Source organism: Astatotilapia calliptera, chromosome 20, assembly GCF_964374335.1.
Source record: "Astatotilapia calliptera chromosome 20, fAstCal68.1, whole genome shotgun sequence".
NCBI classification, from domain to species: Eukaryota; Metazoa; Chordata; class Actinopteri; order Cichliformes; family Cichlidae; genus Astatotilapia; species Astatotilapia calliptera.
Genome location: NC_137441.1, coordinates 36,873,335 through 36,891,312, shown reverse-complemented (window position 1 = coordinate 36,891,312; position 17,978 = coordinate 36,873,335). Strand labels below are relative to the sequence as shown.

The 17,978-nt window shown below is 41.6% G+C and overlaps 2 protein-coding genes across 4 annotated transcripts; both read right to left on the bottom strand.

Annotated features, from left to right (window-relative positions):
* Positions 1-269: 269 nt before the first annotated feature.
* On the bottom strand, positions 270-6,524 carry lrrc23 (leucine rich repeat containing 23). Its single transcript, XM_026153416.2, has 8 exons — positions 6,115-6,524; positions 2,854-2,963; positions 2,644-2,764; positions 2,406-2,547; positions 1,985-2,115; positions 1,717-1,853; positions 608-812; positions 270-528 (listed from the first exon to the last, which is right to left on the bottom strand). Exons 1-8 carry the CDS (start codon positions 6,193-6,195, stop codon positions 496-498), a joined length of 960 nt encoding a protein of 319 aa, XP_026009201.1. The 5' UTR covers positions 6,196-6,524; the 3' UTR covers positions 270-495.
* Positions 6,525-6,748: 224 nt separating this feature from the next.
* rbm10 (RNA binding motif protein 10) lies at positions 6,749-17,776 on the bottom strand. 3 transcript variants are annotated; one of them, XM_026153380.2, is made up of 23 exons: positions 17,659-17,776; positions 17,098-17,151; positions 16,475-17,018; positions 16,224-16,382; positions 16,071-16,140; positions 14,578-14,651; positions 13,607-13,693; positions 13,423-13,483; positions 13,171-13,329; positions 11,406-11,566; positions 11,128-11,225; positions 10,421-10,508; positions 10,132-10,336; positions 9,903-10,012; positions 9,744-9,825; positions 9,495-9,586; positions 9,189-9,380; positions 8,826-9,017; positions 8,651-8,707; positions 8,380-8,571; positions 7,884-7,931; positions 7,748-7,803; positions 6,749-7,508 (listed from the first exon to the last, which is right to left on the bottom strand). In XM_026153380.2, the coding sequence occupies exons 2-23, from the start codon at positions 17,112-17,114 to the stop codon at positions 7,418-7,420; spliced, it is 2,835 nt and encodes a 944-aa protein (XP_026009165.1). In that variant the 5' UTR covers positions 17,115-17,151; positions 17,659-17,776; the 3' UTR covers positions 6,749-7,417. The 3 variants fall into 3 exon arrangements, with proteins under 3 accessions (XP_026009165.1, XP_026009166.1, XP_026009163.1); XM_026153381.2 differs by having other exon boundaries at positions 7,712-7,803; positions 16,475-17,021; positions 17,659-17,772; XM_026153378.2 differs by having other exon boundaries at positions 16,475-17,021; positions 17,659-17,772.
* Between the last annotated feature and the right edge of the window lie 202 nt (positions 17,777-17,978).

Sequence of the window (17,978 nt, the reverse complement as noted above, 5' to 3'; positions counted from 1 at the left end):
CAAACAAACGCAGGATCTGATTCCGAAATCTGCTGATTAGCCACACAGGCCCATAATGTCACTGTCCCCTTAAAACTGTAGCTGGATGGCTGCCAACAAGGAAGCCGACGGCAGATTTTGCTCTCTCATCCTTACTCAGGGAAACACATGGAGTCTGTCTAACACCACCGTCTATGAACAATACAGGGTACTAAGGCACAAGGTACTAGCCAGAGTCACTTCAGCTTGCATCAGTTGTCATTTTTGCATTTAGACACATCAGAAATAAACATTTTCTAAAACTTTATTGTTAAATAGCTCAGCTGTAACAATGAGTGTATGGAAATGAAAAACACTTTTTGTGCAAAGTCATGGATGATTGAGCTACTCTATCAAACATAGAGTACTTCATACAGAGGTGTATGTGGTCATTCATCAACAGACAACAGGTCTGCCATTTAAAAAGAAAAAATGAAGTCAGTCCAACACTTCCCCATTCTGGCAAAATTACACATCTTATTGTGCATACATTTCCTCTTCTTGAAGTTCCTGAAATTACACAATGTCACTAAATCAAAAGGGTAAAAAATAAAACCAAAAATAAAAAAATATTTTGTTTTTTTGTTACCCTGATTCTTTCCCAGGCTTCAGCTCTCTCCTCAGGGAAGACAGGATTTTTGTCGAGTCTTTCCAGCTGTGGCACTACTATCAGCACATTTATCCGGTATTCGGAATTTTCCGCGACTGGGTTCCCAGAGAGAACCAACACGCGAAGGCTTTGTGACAGAAAGCCGATGTATCGTAGATCAGTCTCATCTATGATTGCATTGCCTCTAAGGGAGAAAGAAGACAAATTATGGGATTAATACCATGTTTTGTTTTTTACTGACTGGATTATTGGAAGCGTTATTATGACTGATCTTTATTGTTACATCACATTGCAGTCATGTGAAAAATAAAGTTATCCATAGGACTTTCTGCAGGGCTGTGAAAAACTAAGTACAACATAACTGCTTCCATTGGAATTAAGAAGGTAAGTAGCAGCCAAGAGCTACTACTCAAATTGCACTTGATTCACTGAGTTGATTAATTTGTGACAAAAAAGAATGATCAAGTACAGCTTAATTGGAAGAGTTGGCAAGAAAAAGTCTGTTCCTTCTAAAAAACAAAACAAAAAAGCTGCATTGAACAAACCGGAAGACTTGTGAAACAATGTCCTTTGGAAAGACATGACAAAAGTGAAAATGTTTGCCTGTAATGCACAGCACTATTTGTGGTGAAAACCAAACATAACTTATTAGGACAAACACCTCGGGTCAACTGTCAATCATGGTGGTGGAGAATGATGATTTGGGCCTGTTTTGTAGCCATAGGACCTGGGAACCTTGCAATCATTGAGTGAAACACAAACTTTTTAGGACAACAGTCCCAAGCACAGCAGCAAATCTACAACAGAATGTCTGGAAAAGAAAATGTTTTGCCACAGTGTTGCAATGTCCCAGTCAAAGTCAAGACTTCAGTCTCAGTGAAATGTTTTGACAGAACCTTAAGAGAGATGTTCATAAACAAATGGCCCCAAACCCCAACGAACTGAAGCAATGTTGTAAAGAACCAAAATTCCTCCACAATGTAAGAGACTGATTAAGTCATACACAATTACTTCAAGTTACATCTAGTTAATTATGGTGTCTACTTAGTCTCTCACAGGACTGAAGTTTTCCATGTGACTGCATGCACCTGGCATTGAGGTACTGAAGACACTTCATGCTGGGACTGAGGCCGTCGAGCGACTCTAGCTGATTGTCTCGAAGGTGAAGTGTGGTGAGGCGCTCTAACTTCTCCAAACCCTCAAGACGTTTGATAGCATTTTGGGCCTAGACAGAAAGCAAGACTAGTCACAAGCAACCAGGTACCTGGTTTATTACATGGGGATTAGTGTAGTGGTGAAGGATTAACTTAATCAATCATGTCTGTGTTAATAACCAAACCAAGACACTTTGTGTACCAGATACAATTGCTGGAGATGTGGAAGGTTGATGCCATCAGTGGTTTCCAAGTGATTTCCCCTCAACTCTAGAGTTACCAGATTTGCAAAACTGCCGTACTGGAAACCATTAAGCCTCTGAATATGGTTACCTGCAAACAAGGTTTGTTGGCATCTTTAGTTAAGTCAAATATTGCTTTTAACAGTGATAACATGTGGAATAGTAAATTCCCATCTTTTTGCAGGAACAACTATTTATATCAAATAACAGTGACAATATCTTTCGCTTAACGTATTTTATTATACTTGCAAGAACTTCTGCGGCTTGGATAAGGGACCCAACTATTAACGGTTTCTTACTTGACTGACTTTGCCGTAGAGATCGCCAGATTAGCTGAATAAATTCATTCCACTTTACCTGACGTAAAACCAATAAACCAACCTGTAAGATTGAGGCTTTCCAAGGCAGGCCCAACTAGGCCATCTACATCAGTTAGCTGATTCATTGCTATACTCAGCCACTGCAGGTAGGTCAGTTGAGCAAACGGTTGCTCTTTGAAGCACATCACAGAATTATTGTCGACCTACAAAAGATGAATTACATTCAATAAACGTAATTAAAGAGATTCTTACTGCCACAAAGATGTCCTTAACTAAATGCATAAGGAATTTCTTCTTGCCTTGAGCCAAAGAAGCTGGGTCAGAGATGACAAAGGAGAAAGATCAGTAAGGTGGTTGTTGGATAAATCCAGAAAACGTATGTGAATATAACTGTTGATTGCAGCTATATCCTCCAGTCCTCTAAGGGTGAAGAAAACTGGTTTGAATCAGAAGAAACTTGTTCAAGTTAACAGAACAGTTTTGCTCTGCGGGCATCTTTCTCTAATTACCTTTTCTGAAGGTTCAGCTTGACAAATGCGTGTGCTAATCCATTTCCTGTTCGGCAAAGCAATGACAGCCCTTCACTTATGATTTCTTGAGTTAAATGTTGAACTTCAACCTGTACAAAAATGAGATATAAATGAAAGGCTAGTGGCTTCAACACAGAAACGACAAACGCACTACAACTTTATTTTATTCAAAACACAAAATGAATGACAGCTTAAATTGCACAATGATAAACCAATGACAGCAAGTTATCATGTAAGGTGAAGGTCAGGCTAGCCACTTTGTTCGGTACACCTGTTCAACTGCTCATTAGGGTAAGTATCTAATCAGCCAATCAAATGGCACCAACTCAATGTATTTAGGCATACATACAGAGTTAAGACAACCCAGTCAGTGGCTGAAACGACCCAGTGAAACTGAAACTGGGCAAAGGATTGGGGAAGAAAACTGACATTGAATGTGGCACGGTTCTTGGTGCCAGGCAGGCTGGTTTGAGTATTTTAGAAACTGCTGATCTACCAGGATTTTCCCACACAAATATTTCTAGGGTTTACAGAGAGTAGTCCAAAAAAGAGAAAATATCCAGTGAGCAAAAATTTCTTGTTGATCTCAGAGGTCAGAGAAGAATGGCCAGACTGCTTTGAGTTGGCAACGGTAACCCAAATAATCCCACATGACAACCAAAATATACAAAAGAGCATTTTTGAATGCATCACATGTTGAACCTTGAAGAGGATGGGCAACAGCAGCAGAAGACCACACTGAGCTCCACTCCTGTCACCTGCGAGTAAGAAACTGAATCTGAATTTAGATTCACAAAATTGGACAACAAAATATTGGAAAATGTTGAGTCTTGATTTCTGCAACAGCATTGAATGACAGGGTCAGAAACTGGTGTAACCAACATGAAAGCATGGATTCAGTCTCTCCTATCAACAGTCATTGCTGACAATGGCTCTTTATGTACTCATCTTCTACTGGGTAGATGGCGTGCAATGTCACAAAGCTCATATAATTTGAGAGTGGTCCCTTGAAGATGAATCCAATAAAGCACCTTGGCGTGTATAATCATGGATGTGCAGCTGACAAATTTGCAACTGTGTGATGCTGTCACGTCAATATATCAACCAAAATCTGTGAGGAATGTTTCCGTGTTGAACCTATGCCACATAGAATTAACATTCAAAAGTCTTCTCTTACCCAAGATATATCTGGATAGTAATGGACCAACAAATTACTAGCCACTGATTTGACCGTTTTGCCAAGACAGTTTCCCGGACAAGCCTACCGTCAGAAAAAAATAAAGATCTTCATTGATCAATGTTTTTATTCTAAGACTAGGCTTAATCCATGTTAGTAAAACCGCCAGCAGAGCTGGGGCCCGTTCTTCGTACCTCGCTAAGTAGGTTAGCCGGATTAGATTGTTGACGATTTCGCGTGATCCTGGATCAGTCGGTTCCCCGAAGCTCATCCGGGACTTGCTGTCATAGCAACAGAGCCGTAAGCGTAAACCTGCTCGGGAGCAGGTTTACTTTATGTAAACAGGATTAGATCGCGGCCACGCAGGTATGTCCGCTTCATTTATACGAAAGCAACAGCGATATTTTTCCACTGTTTCACCATAAATAAATATTATCAATGCAACTAAAGATAATGCAGCACTTGATCCTTTTATTGATGTCACACAGATACATACAGGTCATTTCCTAAAAAAGGGAAATGTACTATTAACATTCTATTACATGTATGTGATTATTACAGATGTAATTCATATTTCAGAGTAGTAATTGTAAATTACTTCGTGTAATCAAGATGAGAGACCACGGCTATAAAAGCGAAGGTGGATTTGGGAAGCCTGTCGCAGCCATGTCCTGTCCGTATACGCGACCAACCCATTGCGGAAGGTGCAAGATTGATAAGGAGAGTCCTCAGAATTCAGCGTATATTGCGGGACAGACAGGATCCTTTAGCTCAGCGCGACAGTGTGCTCATAGAGAGATATCGATATTCCCGTGAGGGTATTATTTACTTAACCAACTTGTTGACGAGGGGGTGCAGGACCACCACCTGTCTTTTTTTCCTCTGCCCTTTTCTTGGTTGCTGTTATGAACAAACTAACAGAGTATTACAGGCCAGTATTACCTTGCCAAGAGACGCAAAGCAATCTAAGAGATAAATATTACCATTCTGTAGAATACTCCTGTATTCCACTTTTACTTGTTCCCATGTTCTTGTGGGTCCTGTTGTGGCTCTAATGTGAAAGGGGATATAATATAACATATTATAATATAATATAATGCCATATGATATTGGACAATATAGTGTCATATGATAGATCTACCCTACCGCCTACTGGTGTTGGCCAGAGGGGCCGATGGCGCGATATGGCAGCCTGGCTACAACCGTAGCTGCCTCCACCAGTGTGTGAATGTGGGAGTGAATGAATAGTGGTATCGTAAAGCGCTTTGGGTGCCTTGGAAAGCGCTATATAAACCCAATCCATTATTATTATTATTATTAAATTACCTACGAGTTTGATTTGTCAGCGACTTTCTGCCAGCCCTCTCTCCTTGCTTTTGCAGCCTTTGCAGTGTTCCCTTGCGTTTTAATTAAACTCTGAAACTCCTGAAATCCCTCACTCATGAGTTCTTGCTCTGCTGCCGGAAAATACCGAGCACGCCCCTTGGACATTTTCGCCGACCAATCAGCGGGTTGCCGATCAATGTTTCTACTATCGATGCGTAGCCCCTTTTACGACACCCAGTGATCTCACATTCCTGCGTCCAGCTGTAGTAATCGTCAACAGCAGGTGTGTTCGGGGAACCGGATTAGCGAGCTCACGGTTAGCGCGATGATTTGATCTTGGATGTGTCATTTGATCTTGGATGTAGTAAGCGACGTACGAAGAACGGGCCCCAGGGCCACTCCCAAGGCTCAAACTGTCACTAATTAGTCAACAACTAGAATTTAAGCATGGAAGAGCTTCAAAACCACTTGTAGGAGCACTTTACAATAAGCTGCCTCTTTTGGAAACTAGTGACCTATTACTAATATGCCCAGAAAATACCCTGTGGAGGGGGTTGAATGGTGCACACACGAGTAAACAGACAAGCTCCAACTTTATCAAAGACATTACCTTGAGTCTGTTTGGGTAATCAGGGCGAGGCACGTGATTCATACCAAATTAACAGCAGAGATATCCGCTAACATGTACGAGTCAGCTGTAAATATGCTCGGCACATGCCCCCCATTTACTTTCATACCTTCTCATCTTCGGCTTCTTTAAGGTGTTCTTCTCCTCCTTCAACATCCGATAATACTGGGTCTTCGTCAAAGTCAGACATCCCGATTAGTAAGCCTTATAATTTGACTAGTTACAGACCAGCTGAAGAGCGGATTAGAGAACTGCAACAGGATTTCCAACCAGCTAACTTGCTTATTTTGTGACTGCTGCCCGACCAAGCTAGCTATCTGTTTACAGGGTTTAGCCTTGTACATTTATGTTAGAACTGCCAACACATGCAGACACTGTGAATGACATACTATGAATGTTACCTCCCAACGTAATATGAAGGAAAGACAGCTAAGTTTATTGGTTATTACAGGTAATCCAAGTGTTTTTTCTCCGATGGCTCTCAGCAAACCGACGACTGGATTTGTTGCTGATCACCATAGAAACCATTCCGCAGTAACCGGAGCACAATTAATTTAAGGAACACAAACGTAGTTTGCAACAGCGATACAGTTTCACCATTTCAGTGTTGCTTGACAAACCCGATGCCAACAGTCACATTACATTCCTCTTTTTGTGCGGATAAACAGCTTTGGAAATTTCAATGCAAAATGTTGCCATATTAGCTACAGTTTACTGACTAGCCCACACAATACACGAGTCAATATTGGTGAAAATGTATTATTTTGAATTCATTTACATGAGCTTGATGAAACACGGTCACATTACTGAACAAATACAGAAATAAAAAATACTTCTCTGAAAAGTTAGCGAATGTGAATCTACACCTGCTATATGATAAACTGAGACACTTTAACCCTATACACTAGTGTTAGCACGATCCTGTCCAATTCATGAGGCCACGAGTTTGTTAGCTTTCACTGTTGTATAAAAATGCTCTTTTTAAAATGTACACAGTTCAAGCCCAGATTAGTCATTCACTGAATGACAAGGCATATAGCATTAATTTAAAAAAAAAAAATCTATGGTGCATAGACAGTAATATTAAAAATCCCAATTTGCTGACATAAAGACCGCAAATGTTTTCCCGTCCACAAAACTTGTTTATCACACACACAGGCTCTGAAGCAAGTGAGAACTCAAAACTGCATCATTCAGGAAGCAAGCAAAAAGGTGCAATCTGTGCAATATCCTGACATCTACTGCTACAGGATCAGTTCATAAGATTATTACCACTGAGCACTGCCATTGTTGAGGTAACTAATGTCAAATCAAAATAAGTTTTTTAAATATATTTATCTATATGATGTTAATGGTGAAGTGTTGCGTGCTGGGCTTCGTCTTTGTCCTTTGTGGGTCAGGAAGATTAATGGTCACTCCACTTGCATATTGCGCAACAGCAGTCCTCTTTTCACACCTCCCTGTAGCATTCTTGCACCGAGACTAGTGTCTGTGACCCCATCACTACAGGAAGAAAACAAAAAGTGTAAGGGGACACACAAGTACAAATAAGTTGTGTCACATACATCATAGTTAAGTTATACAGTTGCACCAACATCACCGCCACACAAAGCTGTAACTAGAATAAAACTAAAGCAAAAAAGGAACCAGTCCATGGCAGTGTCAATAGCAAGCTGTAACCCTGAATAAGTTGCAAAAAAACATACAGCATCTAGTTAGTGGCATCACTGCTGCTTCCTTACATGGGGTTAAACTTCCTCTTCTTAAGTTCAGGACCGTCAAGTCCACCTGCTAGTCTCTGCAAAAAGACAAGATAAAATTATTTTAAAAGAAACACGAATTTCAACATTATTCTGCAGATGTGGAGGACTGACCAACCTCTTTGCTTGCAGCTTCCTGCTGGGCTCGTCTCTGCTCCAGGTTTTGCTGAGGGCACAAAGAAGTGAAATTCAAGTCACAGCTGCAACAGGAATGCCAAACTGGTCTTATATGCAACGTTCAGTTTACACACCCTGTAAAACTGAATCTGAATGGACGGCTGTTAACAAGTAGATTAAGGTGACCTTGCTTCACTGGACCGATTAAAATAAATAAGATCTTCATTTATAGGCTCTGCTTTCAGGCTTTAGAAGCCAGAAACCAAATTCAACTTGCTTTAGTGCATAATAAGCACATGTATGCACCTGCATCTGCCCACTTTCAAATTCTCCAATTTCACAATTGTGCCTTTAATCACCAATAACAGCAGCTGGTGGTGTGCCTCAGTACTTGTGCACACGAGTGCAGAATGTATGGTGTTGCTCCTCAACAGAGCACTGATGCTACTTATCATTTGTAGAGTTTTTATGATGAAGTAAAACTTGATTTAAACCACCTTATGTAGTTCAGAAAGCTGCTGGTGCCTGATGAGGGCCTCCTTGCTTGGGAACTGCCTCCTACACAGCAGACAGGCCAGTTTAACCCAGTCTGTCAATCTTCCTTCCTTTTCATCCTTCTCGCCTCCTTCTTCTTCACTGTCAGTTTCTCCACTGTAGGCTGGGACCAGACCCTGCTGCCGAGGAGGCGACTGGGAACAATAAAAAGAAGAAAATAAAGAAAATGTACACCTCTAACACCTACAAAATCTCTCTCTCCCACTTCCTTACTTCTGCACTTTGGCGGATCTGATCCAAAAAAATCGGAGGCCGTTCAGACAGTGCCCCCTGGAAGACAGAAAAACATTGATTCAGTGATCTGTTCATATCTGCGTCTATGATTCAGAGACAGCCACTATCACAACCTCGTGCCCTGAGGGTTCCGACATTTACAGATAAAACACACCTTTTTCTCTAGAACAGCATAGCCTGCATCAGCACTCGCAGACTCTCTGTGATCATCTAGGCGACTGTGTCCAGGTGCCCGAGTATAACCAGGAGGTGCTGCTGAGCCGGTGGCAGGGGATGAAGACACAGAACGCATGTTCTCCTTTTGTCTGTTGAGACTTTTAGCCCAACGCTCCATGTCTTTGGCAATCTATTATAACAAACCTCAAGAAACTCAGTTAAAAATTACTTAACTACATATTTTAAGTGTCAAACTGAATGGGTGGCAAATTATGAAATCTAACTTCAATTAGCCATTAGCAGATATATTTGTTAAACCAGAAATGATAATGTCCAAAAGCTGACTTCTGTGTATCAGCACCTGTTGAGCTGTTTTATTCTTGGGTTTGTCTTTTTTCTCCTTGCTGCCAGAGGTAGCAAACAGTGATTCTGAAGGAGCTGCACCATCACTTGGAGGAGCACCTTCTGTGTTTGACTGACTGGCAGCAGGAATGTACGTATGTTTCTCTCCATCCCAGTACATGTACTGCTGAGTGTGAGAGTTGTAGTAGTACTGCAAAGACAAAGGGAAATGCAAAAACAGATTGAAATACCAAGGGGCATAAGCGAAACACACACACACACACAAATGTCCTACAAAACATATAGATTGCTTTGGGCTGTTTACCTGTGAATTAGGGTCATAGTAGAGACCTGTAAATGGGTCATAATAGTAGCCAGAGCTTTCGTCATAGTGGTAAGTGGAGACATCTGGCACAGCTGTAGTATGAGACACATGGTATTTGCATCAGGGTCAGATTTTCAATATTTTTTCCTGAATGAAAGGTAAGCTTGCCAGTAGTCAGCAGCAATTATTTGCAATTATTAGCGAAGATGTAAATTCCCCAGAGGGAACACTAAATACATGAAGCCTTACGATACTGCTGGAGCTCATGTTCAGTGCCTGGGATTGCAGGCTGGCTGGGTGCAGCTGGTTGTGGTTTTCCCACTATTTCAACCTGTGAAGTGACAGAGATTTTAAAAACAGGAAAAACACAAGGAACAAATGGAAGAAGGAAAAGGCATCAAGTTCTACCTGTGTCCCCGGTGTGGTGGCAGCTGTGGTGATGAGAGGAGTCTGTGTATGAATGAGCGGCTGCTGCACAACCACTGATGCAGGTTTGGCTGCCTCAGATGAAATGACAGCTGCACATGGGCAAACAAGTGCAAATAAGTGGCTTCAGAGGAAGCTTAATGTAATTGTATGCAACTACATGATATACAGATATGTGTGTGTTATAAACTTATTGGCATGTCATACAAACCTGGGGCTGCTCCTGCTGCGTAGGCTCCATTCAGGGAAGCTACTCCACTTGTCAAAGCAGTAACCCTGTTATCTGCTTGGGGCTTGAAAGTTGTGCCATCTTGCCCTGCATACTCAAGCCCTTCCTGACTGTATGTCACTGCTGCCCCCTGCTGATACACACTTGTATCAACACTCTGGCCTCCACCTGGTCCATTTTGAGAGGTCTGAGAATTTAAAAGAATAAATACAGTGATCATGCAATCTGTATTAAGGATGTGGTATATATGCTGTAATACGTCAAACTTTACCTGAGTGACAGCCCACTGTGCAGCAGCTATAGCGGTGCTGGCCACTGTAGCAGCACTCACTCTGCTACCATCCGTTACAAACACATCCCTAACATAGACAAGAGACAGAGTGAGGGCTCTAATCAAAAAGCTTTTGGAGGGTTGTTACATTGAATAGCTTAATTTCAACCATCATTGCTCTTCTAATACATTCACAAAATGCTTTACAATTTTAATAATCACATGATCAACCTGCATTTCTTTGTAATGTGATCAGTCCATTTACTAGTCTAATTTCACACTCCAGTAAAATGCCTGACTCTTACATAGTACCTTGCTCTAGCACACAAAGCACGTTATACACCATGTCGTCGAAGGCCTCGAGGAAACGGTTGTTGTGATTTGGTGCTATATAAATAAATCAATTTAATTCATTCACCCATTCATGCAAACACCTTTTTCTAAGCTTTCTATCTTTCTAACCTTTACACACATTCACACCTCAACTGATGTATCAGGAGAGCAACTTAAAGTTCAGTATTTAACTAAGGATATTTTGGCATGCAGACTTGAGCAGCCAGGACCAACCCACCTATCTTCCGACTGGTAGCTGACCTGCTCTACCTGCTGAGCTACAGCCACCCACATCCACTGTGCAATTATAATATAGTAAAGCGTGGAGTCCCCGTATGTTCTTTGCAATTAAGTTTGGGTGTGTGAGCATTTACCGTTTGGAGCCTTTGGCAAATTCAACTACAATGACCTTCCCATCAATAGATAGAGGTGGCTGGAGAGCCTGCAAAATCTGGAGCAACTGAGATGCCTCCTGTTAAACACACACAGACCACTGGGTGGGTGAACGCATATTTAAGACAAAGCTCATTAAAAAAATAAAATAAGTAAGCTAAAACTAAAAAGGTTTTGCTTAGTTTACTTCAGATACAAGTCAGTAAAACAAAAACAACCCTGGCTTATGTGTGTATGTGTGTGTGAGCTTGTGTCTCACCACTATGGTAGATAGTTGTAGAAAGGCAAAGCCCCTGTTGAGGTGTGTGTGTTTGTCCTTGATTAGACGAACGTTGGAAGGGGAGAGGGTAGCAAACGGAGCCAAAGCAGACAAAATAGCTTCTACTGATGTATGTGGGCCAAGGTTCCTTAGTATCAAAGCTGTTGAGAGAGTGGATGAGGTATATTTAAGATGCATTATCGTTTAAATAAATAACAAATACTGGCAGCTGTCAGTGCTACCCCTTAGCTCCCAAGTAGATGCACATATGGTATAAATTTGAAACCTCCTACTTGAGTTACTGCATTCACCCTAACCCTCTGACTTTGAGGTTAAGGTCAGTGAAATTCAAACTAGTCGAGAGATTTTTAGTAGATGCAGCTATGGCATGAATTTCAAATCCATCACCTTGTTCGTGACTCATCGCATTTACAAACTTGGGTGTCCACACAACCCACCCAACCACATCTCAGGGTGACAAAAAGACAAAAACAGTCTTTTACAGCTAAAAATGAAACAATTTGTGACCCAAGTACACTGATGCACACAAAGCCTACAAGCTTTAGCTAAGTAAAGTGGCAAAAAAGAAATCATTAAAAACAATTTTTAGACATAAGGTTATCCCCCAAGTCTCTTAAAAGAAAATATTGCTATGATGAGGAACACGAGTATTTCCATTTATATGTTTCACAACAAACCTTCTTGGTCACTGTGGGTGTACCACAGGGTTCTATTTTAGGTCCTAATTATTTGCTTCCACTTGGTGACGTTTTATGACTTCATATCCCCTCTCACTGCTATACTGATGACAAAGATTTCCCAGGAGATCTCCTGACCCCTCTTAAACTGTTTCAGTGATGCCAGTTGTTGGATGGCACAAAATCTTCTACTTTATTGCTCAGTCCTACAAACAACCTTAACCAAACACCATTTACAGTTCCCTAGGTCCTGTGTGTGTGTGTGTGTGTGTGTGTGTGTGTGTGTGTGCGTGCGTGCGTGCGTGCGTGTAGCTTGTTGTCAGAAAATTGGGGCTGCAACTTCAGTCTTTTCTCGTGGGTTTTAAAAAGTCCAGTCTTGCTTCCTATAAATGAGAATTGCTGTACAAGTGTCATACCTGGCAAAAAAAATAATAATGTCATTAATTTATTCTAGTAAGGCTCAAGTTCCTTCTCTCTGGAATTAATGGAAAGTTACTCTCTCACCTCCAACTGGTTCAGAATACAGCAGTCTGGCTTTTTACTGAGCAGATGGCATCACATCACCCAAAAGCTGGCTTCTCTCCATTGGCTCCCTGCACTTTTTAGAACTGATTTTAAAGTGTATTCATCATGTCAAAGCATGTGGCGGTCTGGCACCAAGCTATATAGCAGAAATTTTAACCACTGAGGAACTAGTTTGCAGCCTGAGAGTCCTTCAGGCAGTTGTAGGTGCTTTTGGCATTAAAACCCTTCACTTTTTGAAGAATTACTTGGGAAGACCAGGGTCAGAATTTGTGACCATCTATGAACCAGCTTTTATCTGATGTCATTTGTGATGACTTTATACAATTATATTTGTTGTGTTTTTAATATGAGGTTTTCAGTTTTTAAGTAAAGTCCACATATTTTCTTTAATGTTTTAAAGTTTTCCCTCCCAGTACTCCATTTTGGTCTGTCAAAGCAATTTGTAAGCCTTAAATTAAAAGACGCTTTATTAACAGAGATGATTATCATCATCACCAATATTAGCATTATTATTTTCATTGTTATTAGAGGAGATGACTTACTGTCATTAGCAACATCTGCCTGTTGTGGAGCTTGGCCCGGTGTGACAGGAGGACCAGAAGAGTGGTAAGGTGCTGGCAAGGGCAACAAACCTTGGGCTCCCTCCTTTTGAAGACCAACAGGCAAGTCCTTCTGTACCTGGGGCAACTTCAGCTCAGCCTCTGGCAAAATACAACATGTTAGTATTACTGTTCAATAAGCAAGACCTCATGTTATAAAGGAGAGAAGAGGTGAAACATTCAGTGAAACCTTACCCGATTTAGGAACGTTGCATTTAAAGCACTTCTCTCTCCTCTTGAAGTTTTGTACACCACACTGTTGAATTGTTATACAACCTTGTTAACAATCTTCATAAATTAGCCAAATGAATGACTGGCTTTATATTATATAACACGCATTCAAATTGTACATCGTGGTAATTCATAGCAAGCACCGGACCTTGTTGCAGAGCCAGTCCTCATTGGCACGCGGTTTGGGGTCGCTGAAGTGCATCGACACTCTCTGCCCTAGAATCGACAGCACTCCCTGAAGGAAAAAGAAAGAGAGGGGGGGATAACAAAGAATGATTATCAGTGATAATTAGGCCACACATGCCATAGAAAGGCCTCATCTCACAAGAGATGAGAGAGAGTGAAAGGGAAAAGAGAGAGGGAGAGGAATAGAGAGAAAGAGTACAACTGAGGCTGAAAGGAAGAGGACACCAGAGAATTGACCTTCAGCTTTAGGAAATTCGGACGGACGGTGAGATGGTATATATGTAGTCTGTGAGTGCCCATTTTTAAAGGACACAATGTGCTTTGTTCAATTGTGTCATCCCTCCCCCCTTAAGGGGAAACCTTTCCAAAGTTGTCCACACAACCCATCCCATTGTCACCACCTTTGTCCCCCAAAGAGACAATAGCTCTGTCCTAAAGATGTAATCATGGCAGATGTGAAAAGCTCAAAAACAAGAAAATGAAGCAATATATTGGTTCTGATTCAACATACAACAGACCATGTGAGACATTATATTCACACTGTCATACTATCCCAAAGGTGGTACTGTGAACTCAGGAAAGAAAGCGAGACAAGTCACTGAATAAAAGAGGAGAATATGATGGACGAATGATGATCAGTTTGACTGGGAGGTCTCGTCTATGAGAACTATCAAGTTGCCCCTTGGTTGTCAGAATTATGCAACATGAATTGGTTTGAATTGTCTAATTGTAATTGTGGAAAGAAAAGAGGAATCTTCCTTCAAGCACTACCTACCTGAGGACCGATGTTATTTAATCATTCTTAATTTTTATTGTTATGCTAGAATGCATTTTAAGCACAGGATGGTATGACGTGACTGTATGAGATTAGCTTTTGTGTCTCACTGAATACATTTATATATGTGTATTTGTGTCTGTGTAGGAGAGAGTGACCTGGTTGGTCTCCATCCAGCGGGTGGCCTCCTGTATGAGATTAAACTCGACGAAGGCGAATCCTCGGCTCTGACCTGGACACCGCCCAGCGCCATGGCAACCGAACAACAACAACAACATAACAACAACAACGCAGTGAGGGGTTAGTGCTGCATATACAGAGGAGAGAGAGACCCTGTATCAGCACCAGTCAAAAAAAAAAAATCATTGCTTCCTCTCTCCTTTAAAAATACCACACATGATAGTCAGTTGGAGAGGCACTGTCAAATTCTCTGCATGGGCAGGAGGATGTAATGTCAAGTAACTCAGTAGAGTCAAGGTAAGAGGGAGGGATAGAGAGAGAGAGAGAGAGAGAGAGAGAGAGAGAGAGAGAGAGAGAGAGAGAGAGCTACCCACTCATCAGTTTGAAACTGAGCTCTTTGGTTTTTAATGATGAAGCACACAGGCAGCAAGAGAACACACACACGTGCACACCAATGTCTCTCCTACTCTGCGAGTCAGAGTCTGAACAATCTAGCTCTGTGATGGCAGGTCGCCTCTTAAATGCTCCATATCCTGTCCAGACATTGCAATAAATGATAATATAGATATGCAACTATTGAAATTACAAATTGATCAGCATTTAAACATTTATTACATGAGTACTTTTCCTAACACGCACACACACAGACAGACAGACCAAAAACAGTAAAACGGTGATGTATGAAAGAGAGCAGTGTGGGGGAATGTAAGTGTGCCGGTGTAAGATAAGCACACCTTACAGACAACCAGAGAGTTAGCAAAGTGGGAGGCCAGTGAGACAATGACCTTAATGGAAAAGAAAAATGACACAAAAAGAACCACAAGCTTTTCTGAGTGGTATGGTTGAAACATATGTAGCTGAGAAGTAGCAGCAACGCTTGCATCTAAAATAGCGACAATAGCAAAATCTGCTTCAGATGCTGATTCCTCTTTGACGCTGTTAGTTTGTGAACAACACCTACTCAGACACACCCCGCTTCAATAAGGCAGAAGTTAAAGGATAAAGACAATAAGGGCGCCAAGATGGAAAGGAAAAACAAAGTCATGAACTAAAAAACTACAACTTATGATGGTATGAATGCTTTCTTAAAAAAAAAGAAAAGGAAAAAATAGTCAGGGCTGTGAAGCGTGCATTAATTTTCCTTTTCCTGTGTAAACGCTAGCAAGACTTCAGACATCTGTAGACCAAAGTATCAAAGCAGGAAGCTATGCAAAACTTCGACCTGTATGAGTTGATAAATATGATTGGGTATTTTGCAACAGTTATCTACCATACAGCAGAAGATAGCCACCAAGGATAGAGGAAAAGACACTTATTAAGAAAAGAAAAGACAAAGCAGGTATGGAAAAGTCACCTGAAAAAGCAATGAAATGGAAGTGTTGGCAGTGCATGAGTTTGAGAAACAAAAGAAAGAAAAAAAGAGCATCATAAGAAACACAAAAGAAAAGAGGGCCAATGGACAACTTCTCACCTGAAGATTTATTCCTCATCAGGCGAACTTCTCTCGGCTGGATCCCCTGCTCTTGAAGTTGTGCACGAATCTATGGACAAAGGAGAATTCTAGCTTCAAACTTTTCACAAACAACCTGCGCATCAACTGGCCATTGTTGAGACAAATACGCACCTCGTTGGCAGTGGCACTGGGTGGCAACATACGAAGCATTATGATGTTGCTGGGCCGCTGATTATGGTCTAGCTCTGCACGGTAATCCTGGTCTCTCTGATCCAACTCTTTGTGGGACAGGTCTGGACCAGCATGCTCCTCCATTCTCATTGGAAATGCCTACACACATCCGCCACAAATTAATAACCAAAACCAAACAACAATTAAATGTGTATTGTAGTAATTATAAAGATGGACTGATATTGACTTACCCTTCTCTTTCCTGCTCCAGGACGAGAAAACCTGTCATCCTCTCGCTGTCTGCCTGTACCGAATTCCACCTGTTCGGAATGGGAACCACCACGACCCCAGCTGCTTTCCCTGCTTCCTGAATGTGGGCCACTGTTCTCCGGAAAGCCTGTTCCACCTTTCCCCCGTCCCCTTTCCTGAAGGCCAGGCCGTAACTGCTCAAATTCCTGCCTGGATCCCTCCTCCTCTCGCTGGAGTATAGGATGGGCTAGATCAGGTTGTGAGGTGTGAGGGGACCACAGTAGCCCTTTCCCCTCACGCCCTACTTCTCCTCTACCATCTACTCTCTGATGAAACCCCGGATGCTCCTGCAGACAACCCGGTGAGAAGTCATGGATACCCAGTGACTGCTCATCACTGCCATACTGTCTATCACCCTCCACTCTGACATCAAATCCCGTGCCTGCCTCCTCATCCTCTTGGCCATAGCCACGATAGTCCATGTCCCGGAAATTGTGATCATTGTGAGTGCCACCATAGCGACCCAGGCGATCACCTCGCCCACCCCTGCTGACCACAAAAAACTGCGTGAGAGACTTGTGTGATAAAATGCGCGAAAAAGATGTGAAAATCACATTAAACTCACCTTCTCTCATAGTCCATGCTGATCCACTTACTCTGCCCCTAGTGAGTCGTTCTTCTGTTTACAGAAATGCAGCACACAAATCACACATCACTTCAGATGAAACACGTTATAGAGCCACGCTGAAATTGTACAACCTCGTGAGCAGGTACCTTAAAGTCATAGGCTGTGCAAAGTGTGAATAATTAATTAGATTGATTTTAATTTTTAAAACCTTGCACAATCCAATGACTTCTCCAACTTTGACATATCAAAATGACTTCTCTCAGTGCTACACAGACTACTAACTAAAAGCCACAAATAAACAAACAGCAAAATAACCCTGCACCATTAATAAAAATAAATAAATAAATAAACTGAGTGCGCAACGCACAGGATCAACCCGCAATCCAAAAAGGAGTAATCAACAACAATGACGTGTGACGGTCAACTGCGTTAGCGGCCAAGCTAACTATGTTAGCTTGAGGTTGGTTAGCTAGTCCAAGAGGCTACATTCTCTCTAAACGACTGTCAGCAGCTAGAAATACAAGTGCAGTCTTGTGTGAAATTTGAGGGAAAACTCACCGGTAACTCATGTAACCTACAATTGTTCTGTAAATATCACGCTGAAGCCCAGGTAAATGGGGTGTTTTATTTTCAGGCAAGCAAGTGTAAAATGGCCACAGCGAGACATTTCAGAGAGGGAGGGACAAATCCCTTACTCTGGAATTTGATTGGTTGCTGGAAAGCGAATGCATTAACGTCGACGCTGATTGGACGAGACGAACGGGTCAGTCCTAAACTTGCAGCCCATGATTGATTTAAAAGGGGGTAAAAATGCACTGCGTTGTTACAAATGTATTTATATATTAGAGTTGATATGAACAAAAAACAAAACAATCAAA